This window comes from Triplophysa dalaica, chromosome 19, assembly GCF_015846415.1.
Source record: "Triplophysa dalaica isolate WHDGS20190420 chromosome 19, ASM1584641v1, whole genome shotgun sequence".
Classification (NCBI taxonomy): domain Eukaryota; kingdom Metazoa; phylum Chordata; class Actinopteri; order Cypriniformes; family Nemacheilidae; genus Triplophysa; species Triplophysa dalaica.
In genome coordinates, this window is record NC_079560.1 from 7648531 (window position 1) to 7659835 (window position 11305).

Here is an 11305-nt window from a genome sequence, read left to right on the forward strand (position 1 = left end):
AGATCCGGGGGAACAGGAAGGCAGGGAGGGCAGCTGGACATGCGATTTACCTCCGGTGTAAGCTCCAGCCGTGGTGAGAGTGGCTCTGAAGGGCGAGATGGCAGCAGCACTTTCTTTCTGCAGCTCTTGGATGGACTTCGGTTTTGGCGGTGCGGCCACGGGGATGTTATTGGGCTGTGGTGGAGGGAAGAGCACTTTCCCGTCCTGCAGACATACAATACAGAGAAAATGAGAGCCAGGATTTAAACGCTAACTCCGCTCAACTGCAGGGGAGACATTGAGTCATAAATTTAATATTGCTCACATCCTTTGGTAGTTAAAAAAATGACCTTGCAATAATAAAACGCTCTTTTTTTATCCCAAACTAATACACAGAGACCACAAATTTAACAAATGACTTGAGGACAAATGACTCAGCAAAGACTTTAACTCTTAGATGCTTCTGTATGACGATTTATGAATATCAATAAAGTACCATTTAAATAAACATAAACATCATAATGCTTCCTTATACAATCACTTGTTTAAGGCCTGTCTATAAGGGTAAAATCATTATTTCACAATAAAACATATGTTTTGTGAGATCCAAAAGCATTACTATCAATTAATTTAGCAACTTTGTCTCGTGCAATTAAATGAGTGATGGGTGGGACTGTTGGTCCGAGATCTGTTTTTGCAGTCAATTCATTACAAAGGAAATCTGGTTGGGGACAATAGTGTTTTTATCTTTAAACCTAGAATAATAAACCTATTGAAAGTCATATTGATTCTATTTGTGTGCGTGTAGATATAAAAAAAAAATTACCTGCATAACTATTGAACCGCGAATAACATGGTCCATTGTGCCATAGTCTATATTCTCTTTGACATCAAAGGTAAAGGTTTCCTTGTCTGGGCTGATGGCACGGATGAGTTTGGTGATGTTGTTGGAGTACAATGTGCTGGACTGAGTTGGAAGACGACTGGGAAGATCAGTATAGCCGACGTGAATAACACCCTGTAGAGCGGAAATACAGCAATTATAAAACATCTTGGGAAATAAGTCAAACAAACATCAGACTCTATAAAAAAAGAAAAGAATTCATATGATTCTGCTTATAAGAAATTAAAATAGTCCTAAAGTTAAGACCATATGGAATTTCTGTCATTTTTAAATGATAGTTCATCCCACAATAAAAATTCAGTCATCATTTACTCACCCTCTTGTCATTTTAAACCTGTATAGTTTTCTTTCTTCTGCAAAACACAAAAGAAGATATTTTGAAGAATGTTGTCAACAAAAACCGTAGGTCCCCATTCGCTTCTATTGTATGGACACAAAACCAATGCAAGTTGATGGGGACCAATGGTTTTCTGTTACCAACATTCAAATGAAAATATCTTGTTTGGTGTTAACAGAAGAAAGAAAGTCATACAGGTTTAAATTACACGGGGGTGATTAAATAATCAAATAATTAGCATTTTTGGGTGAACTATTCCTTTATTGCAAGAATACATTTCTTGACCAGTCAAATGTGTAAAATGTAGTCATGAGATGTCAATAAAATATAATGTACATAGAAAAACTCCTAATTGTTTTCTCCAAGAATTTAGGATGAAGAACCTGGGCATGTGCTTCACTAAAACATAACCGCATAACTGAATCTGGTATCAAACTTATCTTTACCTTCCCGACAAACAAAAGAAAAGACAGTTATGCAAACCTGAGCATACTCACTTTGTGAACTGAGAGTTCTCCAGGAACTGTGGTCTCGATGTTGCCCCCAGCTTCTGCTGCCAGGTCCACCACCACTGAACCGTCCTTCATGGTCTCCACCATTTCCTTAGTAATCAGCACAGGGGCCTTCCGACCTGCATAATGATTTCAGCACAGTGAGACTGGTAAACCAAAACCCCACTGATACGCGTATAATAAGCCTTCTCTGATGTGCCTTTATCCGTGCAACCTAATACGCCGATAAGCTGCTTTGCGGTCTTTGGTTTTAAAACAAATAAACAAAAAAAATGCAACTCCGATTAAAATGGAACAGATCGCATGTGTTTCGCCAAACCTAGCGTGATAAAAGCGTCAGGTATGCGGTGCAAGCGTAAACCTGTATCGTGCGAAAAGTCCCACCGGTGGCTCCATAGTAGCTTCAGGGATGGAATCAAATGAATACTGGAGTCAGAGCACAGGAACAAAGTTCTCAGGTGCCAATGGTACTAAACAAGCACCAAGAGCGGAAAACCAGCTCGCTGCCAACCCAAAGCACACAGCGACCCAAAGCAAGTGTTCTGACACAGAGGAAACTTTGCGACTTTGTAAACATTCCCTGTTATGGACACAAGACTGACTTTTATTAGCTTTTAGTCAGGGAGATCAGGACAAAACATCCTTCAAATAAACACGAAGCACATCTGTAGCCACAGAGCTGTTAAAGTTCTAATTACACTTTACGTATTTAGCTATACAAGTTGCATTGAACAACCTCAAGATAACAGAAAGTCCACTGTTACACTGACAACATAAAAGGTGGTTTTTTTAAAACATAGCCTTTTTCATCCTTTTTAACACACGAGGCCAACTTGACATGGCAAAAGATGTCATCTGATTGGACAAGGGGAAGATGAGATTTTTCGGATATGCGTACCGGGAATAAGCGCAGTGCTGATTATGATGTCAACATCTAAACACTGTCTGCCAAACAACTTCATCTCCTCTTCAATGAACTCCTTCGACATCTCCTTAGCATAGCCACCCTGACCATCCCCAGACTCCTTGAGGGTCACCTCCAGGGGCTCAGCGCCCAGGGACTTAAACTGCTCCAATGCTGCCGCTCTGGAGGAAGAGGAAGAGATATTGTGCATTCAGACGGTCATTATTTCAGAATAACTCCTGACAGTAGGATCAGGGCCTTGACATAAATGTAGCATTGATTGGAACTATGTGAACTAAAATAACAACACATACATAAGACACCTAAATGCATGTTCACGGTGAGAATATTCAATAATAGTCCAATCGGAATTAAGTATTCCCGGACGCAATGCACTATATGCTCATATGTTATGACGGAGTGCTTCAAGTGCATTGCATGATGGGAACTTTAAAATCAGCATGAGAGAACATCTGGACAACCTTGATCTATTATTATGTACGTTCTCTTCATGACTTATGCAACACTGCCGCCTGGTGGAAGCATGGTGAAACTAAAGCAAATAACTTTGTGGAACCAGTGAACCAGTCATGTTGTTTTTTCAAGCTCAGGAATGGAAACACAGAAAGCTTAAGTTGTAAATAAGAAATATTTCTTCCGTAGTGTGTATCCGTCTTGTTTTTGGTACATTGAAGAACCAAAGACTGCATACAATACAATTGTTGTTATTACAAACTAGAGAGAAGAGATGACTCACAGCTCAAATTTATAAATATTGACAAACATGGAAAAGAAATAAAACATCTTTTAGACTGGAACAAATCATTTAAAATGGTAATAAAAGCGCTACAAGCGGCAATCTTGGAGATCAAGCAGATAGAAAATAGCTAAATTTCCACAATTGCTGAATTTGAACAGATCGTGTAGATTCAATGGATAGTGGTTTTGGTGGTACAGCTTTCTTAATCACACAATTGCACAATTTTGTGCTTATTGATTAGGACTGAGCTCCAAGCATCATAAGCTGTTTACATTTGCAATGTGGAATTCGATTGTTCTGGTGTCCATGTGTACCACGTTTGTTCACGGTGGTCACAGAATCAGGTGAATTATTCATAATGAGAAGCAGCCAATGAAAGTATTGACTCAGATGTGCAAAACAATAACCAAGACGATACATCCCAAATGTTGCGCAAATAAGACAAACAGCCTAGGATGAGTTTTTCAGAATGCCTGAACAGTTTCAGAAGGAACAAAGACAAATTAGAGAATTTGTGGGAAACATTAAAAACAAAAAAAATTGAGCTTGACTTCCAAAAAAAAAGTGAAAGTGTTTTTCTTTACTATACCTGGTGTCAAACCCCCTGACAATGGCACCCATAGCACGAGCACTTCCAGCGGCGGCCAACCCAGCCACTCCACCTCCAATGATCAACACCTGCCAATAAGAACAGCCCATTTAAAATCAAACCTGAAAATGAGTGACACGAAGAAAAAAAACTAGGGAAAGTATCAACAGTGCTTCTAAGAGCTAATGTGAAAAGTGGACAGCAATGAATCAAGCAAACTCAAATAAAACGCGCATGGCATGCACACTCGTGCCAACGCACCTTAGCAGGGGGAACTTTCCCAGCGGCTGTGATCTGACCGGTGAAAAAGCGGCCAAAATTGTTGGCCGCCAAAACCACGGCTTTGTAGCTGCCAAGAGAAACAGAAGCACATCAGTCACGGGCGCTGATGAAATCAAGACACTTCAAGTTTACCACAAACATCCCGTCTGTTGGCGCCAACCGAGACTTTCCGGCCCCAAAAAGTTAAACCCTTCGTTTGGGATAAGTCACATGGGACCGAAAATAAACCATGTCTTTTATAAGTAATTCCTAAAGTTACTAAACGTTTGCCTCAAAACAAGGAATGCCTCTAAAAAAATGTTCCATTAGAAGGACTGACCCAGCAATATTTGCCATGGAGCTGAGGGCGTCGAAACCCTGAGCGATCGTGACACGAGGCACCTGGTCCATGGCCAAGACGGTGGTTTTGCGTCGGGAGAGCAGGTCCATCAGTTCCGGGTTCTGAGCGGGATAGATGAAGCTGACAAGAGTTGCTCCGTCGCTCATGAGATCAGCCTCGTGGACTCCTGAAGCCGAGTTTAACATGGGGGCTCGCACCTATGACCAACGGATAGACAACATGACTATTGATAAACATGATGTTGATCTCAACAGAGCAAGAAACAAAAAAACAGGAATCTCCAAGTACCTTAACCAGAACATCAGATGCAAAGACATCTTTGACGTCCTTGATGGTGGCTCCGGCTTTTGTGTACATGTCATCGGAGAACTTGGCGGTTTCTCCAGCGCCTGTCTCCACCACCACATTGAAGCCCTGTTTGATGAGAGCTTCCACTCCAGCGGGAGACAGGGCAACTCGACGTTCATTCTGAAAGATTTCCTTGGGAACGCCGACTGTCAGCTGTTTGTATGGAATTCCTGCATGAACATGGAGGAAAATATGACGATTTGCGTTACAAACCATTTAGAACTTTAGAAAATATTCTTCCAAAAGTCATATCTGACCCTTCTCAGACTACATGTTTGAAACACAGGGATTCAATCACTGGAAGTCATTTATAATCTGTGCCGTTCAAACGTCAGTTGACATAAAACTAAACTCAGAGACCTTTGAGATGAAAGAGAGGTCATAAAAACATTTTATGGAGTTCAAGAAAGGTTTGATTTTACAGCTGCATACATGTCTACAGTAAGGCCGACCTTGTGACTTTGCAACAGCTCCAATTCCACAGTCATATTTTCATGAACTAAAGCTGAGTTTTGGCATTAGTGGATAAACAAATCAAAATGAATTTTCATGCACAGCATCATTTCATGCATTTTCCTCTATAAGTATGTGCGAACAACATGTTGGCCTGAATGTGCGATAAGAAGTCCACCAAGTTTTGGTACCAGAAGGTCCCTTGTGGAAAATTCCACCACAAGGCTGATCTATAGATAACAACAACATCGCAGGTCACGTGAATCACAGACCTGAGCTGCCTGGAGGCGATTAAAGCCATGCCACAGGCTACAAAGCAAACTTGAAAAAAAGTGTAGCTCTGGTGTCTGACACATTCAAGGGGTGTTACAGTACGAACTTGAAGAACCAATCAAAACCAAATATTGTAATTTGATATACTTCATCAAAGGTGTACAACACTTTTTTTATTCATCTCCATTGGTGAAGTTAACTTGGTTTATTTTCATAGGGAAAAGTCAGTAAAAGTTTTGAAGTGCCTTGACACACTCGTGTGCTTATGATTCGATATGGTGCACGACACTGGGTTCACTATTGTGACGGTTTCACGGTACTTCAAAAAATACAATAAACAGAAACAAACAGAGTTATTTCTAAAACACTGAAAATTTTCACTAATTTTAATTTATGTTTTATTTACATAATTGGTATAGATCGAACATTTAAAGGTGCTGTGTGTCATTTTTTGGAGGATCTTTTGACAGAAATGCAATATAATATACATAACTATGCATTCAGACCTTACATAATGAAGCATTCTGTTTTTTATCTTAGAATGATCATTTATATATTTAAAGAATTTATTAAAAAAAAATTATGTTATCGGTATCGGACGATATAATTTAGGCGGATATATCTTTAGACATAAATGATGTCTGAATGCTTTCTGTCTTGAGACCTGTTAGGCATGTGGCTATTAAGAACACTTTTCTGGATTACTCTAGAAGAAAATATTTTATTGTTTATTAAATAAAAAACATATTAGAAAAGTTTGAAAGTTAAAGAATTGTTAACTAATGTAAAGTAGGCTTCAGGGGGAATAAACAACTATTGGTTACCTTGTTTTCTGCAGTGAACGTTTTCAAATAAAAGCGGTTGTCCACTTTTTGCCTTTTGTTTCAGTCTAAGGGAATTCTATATAAATACTGTATATCGGTTTCCAATGTTAGAGAATTATTGGTTATCGTCCAAAATTTACATATTTGTGCATCCCCACTATTTCTATATACATAAACCGCGGGTCCCCTTACATGGAATTCAACATGTTGTTTCTACAGTCTCCCTAAAAGGACAAACTTCATATTTTGGTTTCGCAAATATGTTATCTCCTTTGGCACAAAAGCAAAACCTCCACCGTAGAGCTCAGAAAAGGAGGAGGGGGAGTGAGCCGTTGGTTGCAATTTACAACCTCACCACTAGAAGCCACTAAATTTCATATACTGGACATTAAGTTATATTGAACTTAATCTGTTTTTTATTATAACTAAATTAGTCAAACTGAAATTTAGCATAACAGTAAGAAAGGTATTTAGAAAGCTAAACCAAACAACAACTTAAAAAGTAAAACCATAATAAAAAAAAAATGGAACGTTGACATGTCAAATGTTGAAGCTCAACTAATAAGATTAAACTGACAAAGCATGACGATAAACAAATATTACATCTTTAGCCCCCCCAGATAAAATTACACTTCAATACAACGTATGGTAAACTTTAATAATCAGACCGAACAGAAACGGTCACTGTAGTCATGGTCATGTGACTGTCCCACACGAGCCGTACCACAGTCCTGCTCTCTATCTCAACTGATACAGTGCCAGAAATAACCCACCCCAGCTGTCATTCCCATTCTCCCCCCCCTCAAAGTAACGTCTGCCATTAATGGCTTCTCTCTAACACAAGTTTGTCGTATCCAGACAGGCTACACAATGCACAACTCATATCCTCAGACTTTCACTACAGGTAACAGAGGCGGGACAAACAGGGGGAGGGAACTGGTCACCAGATATAATGACCTTGGGAGTCACTGTGAACATGGGTAGCTATGGAAACTCCTAAAGTTAAGCACTAGAAATGCCAAAGTCATTGGTTTGATATAGAGAATGCGCATGTATAGTAAATGTACAGTAAAATGTAAGTTAAAAGTAATTAAATGTAAAGTTGGAATACTTTGGATAAAGCATCCACTAAACATAAAAACGTAGTAAAATGCATTTGAAAGAATTTGGGAAGTCTTTTTTTTTTCTTTTGTCTCACCGTGAAAGAAAACCTGTTGTTGCCAGATGGATTTTGTTCATGCATAAGCAAGAGTTAAACTTACTCAAGGTCTTTATATCAATTCATCTACTAACCATATGCTATACTGAGAGGAAAATGACCTCCATTGGATTTGCATCACAAAAACCTTAAATGTGCACATTGAAAGCAATCTGTATTTATAGTCCTGCACTTCCTCATTACGCTGTCGTTCCACAACAACTCGACTCCGTTACTAACATCATGTCACAGATGTCACTCGTTACATTTACCTGGACTGGCAAGGCGAGTGAGAGCTTGATGGGTCCTAAAGAACCGCAGACATGGCGTCTTCACCGTCCGGATGTTCGGTAGTTTAGCAATCGCCACCCCGGAGAACAGGGGGACAGAACAGCTGCTGGCTACCACGCGCAGGAGACTCGCCATCGGAGACACAAGGAGGAGCTGTACAGTTGAAACCACCCTCCTCCTACATGTGAGGGAGAGAGAGGAAAATAGTTCTGTGACCCTGTGGACCTATCCCACAATGCATCACTCTGCCCCACTCACTGCAGCTCAGCTGTCCAGCCCCATCAAAACAACTACCAAGGTGACACAAACTTCAAGAAACACAAGCAATATGAATATTAAGTCATCCTGCCTTTAACAGGCAGTGAAACAGGTAGAAGAGACTCGAGAGAATATGGATTTGAAAGAAAATGAATGAGAACTTAAGTAGATTAACTAGAATAAGTGTATGGAGCTCGTATGGAGTTTATTTTTTTAAAGTACATACGTAAAGGATTACGTAACTGGGTTTTAAAGAAGTCGGTGGCACTTTGCAAGTCATTTTATGGATAAAAATAGACCAACGACTAATCCACAGGGGTAAAACGGTCAAGGGCATGCAGTCATGCAAACAGTGTGTGTGCAGTCAACTGTATTTGTTTAGCGGAGAACTATCTCAGGTGAAAGTGATAAACTCACACTGGGGCGAGACAGACCCAACAGGTCACACAGTAGCAGTTTACAACACAGGTCATATGGGCCATGTGCCATAAACACAACCTGACTGACTCAGATTTAAAGAGAATATTAAAGACGGTTTACTACTATTTTCTCAGTATGAATGAGATGTTTGGGTAGTTGGGTAGCAACCCACATATAAAAGGAAAGCAGTTGCAACCATGAACCATCAAAATCACTGTTTTAAGTATACGTGTGCAGACACAATCTATTGGATTTCCGTGCAATCTAAATTCAGCACCACGTAAGCATGAACATAAACAATTCTCAAGTTAACTTAAATTTACCTTAAACTATATAACCTACATTTGAAATATATATGTTTATGCATTTTATGCGTTGGAAAACTCAGTTATAAAAAAACAGTTTGTTATTGGACAACGCAAAAGTCATTCATTCCAAAGTCTCAATGGCACGCAGAATTTCCGCACGTATTTATAAACAATTTGACGAGTTTTCATTCACATCATTCGACACAATAAGCTATATCATAGTCATTAGATTTTATTAAACATTAACGTTTACATTTGCATGACTATTTTGGAATATTAATGCAAGTATCGGTCAGCAGACTGAAGGCGGGCACAAGCGCTCATTTCCCCTCTTTTCATAACACACATTAGCATGATAGCTAAACACAAAGCAACAACTGCAGGCAAGCGTCTGCATTTACAGATCAAATATATGCATGTTTCTATGCCTGTATTGCGATTTACAGTCAAGGTCGCTGAGAATAAAAACGAACAATTGTAATTCTCACCGAGTCGAGACAGAGCATCAATGAGCGACCTTTCAATGCAGGGACGCGCAACTTAAAGCCGCTGCCACCCGGAAGAACTCGCGTTCACCTTTGTGGGCTCCGTTTCTTTGGTTTTACCGGATTGTCAATCAACGCGTGCGACGCAGTCATGTGCCGCAAACGACATTGACATTGAACATTTTAAATGACTAGAGTTGTGTCGCTTGTTATTTTGGGAGGTCAGGAAAAAGAGACACGCATTGCAGCACCGGTTGGCGCTTAAAATGTGTAGGAACCGTCATTGCGTGCAAAAACATTGTTGAATGGAAAACAGTCAAGTGAATGTTAACTTTGAAAAGGTTGTAAAGCTTTTAGATTTTTTTTCATCCATTTGTTTATGGTGACCTTAGAAACTAAAAACATGTTCCCAGTGTAATTGTTGTTATTGATGAGTCCCATCCGATATTTAACAACTTTAAAAAGATCTTCAAACTGCTTAGGAAATAAATAAAAATGTTCGATTAAAATGTACTTAATTTTAGATAAGAAATGTTTAAGTTGAAAACATATGAAACATCTTTATTTAAACAAAATCTTTGAAGGATGTTTGAAGTATATTATGATTCGTGTTATCTACACATAACCAGCAGGGGGAGGCAGCGGACAAAGGTCAAATTTGACAGAAACCTTCTGGTGCAAAGAATTAGAACAGACCAATAAAAGAAGCCTCTTATAGTCTGCCCTGTGGTGTTCATCATTCATGTTTTACATTGTTTTATCAAAGCATACTTTCGTCCTATAAAGACATCTCACTTTTTCAAACCATTTTTTACTGAAGTTTAATTGCCTCCAATCTATATTAGAATAAAGTTTCTTTGGCTTACAACTTTGTTTGGTGTCATGGTCCCCATATCATAACAGACTCATTTACATTTTATCAGACATCTTTTAAACAAAGCGACTTACAAGAATGAGAAAACAATTGTTTAGTGAGTGGAATTTATGGAATTAAATCACAGCCATATTAAATGAAATAATTAAATTTAACATGAAAGTTGAATCGCTAAAATGTTTAGATCATTTTCAGTCACTTTGTATCTATTCTACAACCATAGATTTCAGTCAAATGTATCATTATAGATGATGTTTAATAATAGCTAATTTATTAATCCATATATGCTCTGTCGGCAATGGATATGCTGTGTTTTTCACTGAATTTTCTCTCGTCTCTCATGTGTTTCTTTTCAACTAAATCCACTTGTGGAATGCCTGTGTACTGGGGCTGTTAACCATTAGCTATCCGAACTGTTACAGCCTCTTCTCGCTTTTCTTTTTTCACCTGGAAGCAATGTCTTTGTTGTAAACTATAAATCATTCTTTTTGGTATTTCAGTAGTTTCGACACTGCAGCAGTTTGCATTGCTGATCACAATTTCTTTGCCGTTTCTTGTCACATTTTATGACCCGAAGCCATGGCATATTTCACACTACACAGTCCACACATCTTTTAGTTTTTCCCCTATTCACACACCCTAGCTGATAACATCTGTGCAGGTCAAGAATAAAGTTGTGCCTGTGACTAGAAACAAACGTGTAGTTTCATGTCTGAAATGCTGCACAGGCAAGAAAAAGGCTTGAAAATACACCCGTGTTTATTCTGTTACTTGCTTCCAGCAAAAAATATAGTGGGATTATTGGAGTTCTGGTCCTAATCATCATAGTTTTGATGTCTGTTTTGCAGCTGCATGGATGGTCTGCAAAGAACAACAATTCAAAACAATGTGAACCATGTCAAATGTTCATGATATAAGAAAATACCATAAAAACGAATAGACAGTATAATATATATTTAGATTTGA

The 11305-nt window shown here is 38.8% G+C and overlaps 1 protein-coding gene across 1 annotated transcript in view; it reads right to left on the reverse strand.

Annotated features, from left to right (window-relative positions):
* Window positions 1-9602, reverse strand: part of nnt (nicotinamide nucleotide transhydrogenase) — a 33657-nt gene extending 24055 nt beyond the window's left edge. The window contains exons 1-10 of the mRNA XM_056730816.1: window positions 9469-9602; window positions 7976-8172; window positions 4896-5125; window positions 4587-4804; window positions 4247-4334; window positions 3986-4074; window positions 2631-2818; window positions 1718-1851; window positions 806-997; window positions 51-204 (exon numbers count right to left, since the gene is read on the reverse strand). Of these exons, the coding sequence (XP_056586794.1) occupies window positions 51-204; window positions 806-997; window positions 1718-1851; window positions 2631-2818; window positions 3986-4074; window positions 4247-4334; window positions 4587-4804; window positions 4896-5125; window positions 7976-8129 (1447 nt within the window). The 5' untranslated portion in view covers window positions 8130-8172; window positions 9469-9602. The remainder of the gene's footprint in view (window positions 1-50; window positions 205-805; window positions 998-1717; window positions 1852-2630; window positions 2819-3985; window positions 4075-4246; window positions 4335-4586; window positions 4805-4895; window positions 5126-7975; window positions 8173-9468) is intronic.
* Window positions 9603-11305: the final 1703 nt, after the last annotated feature.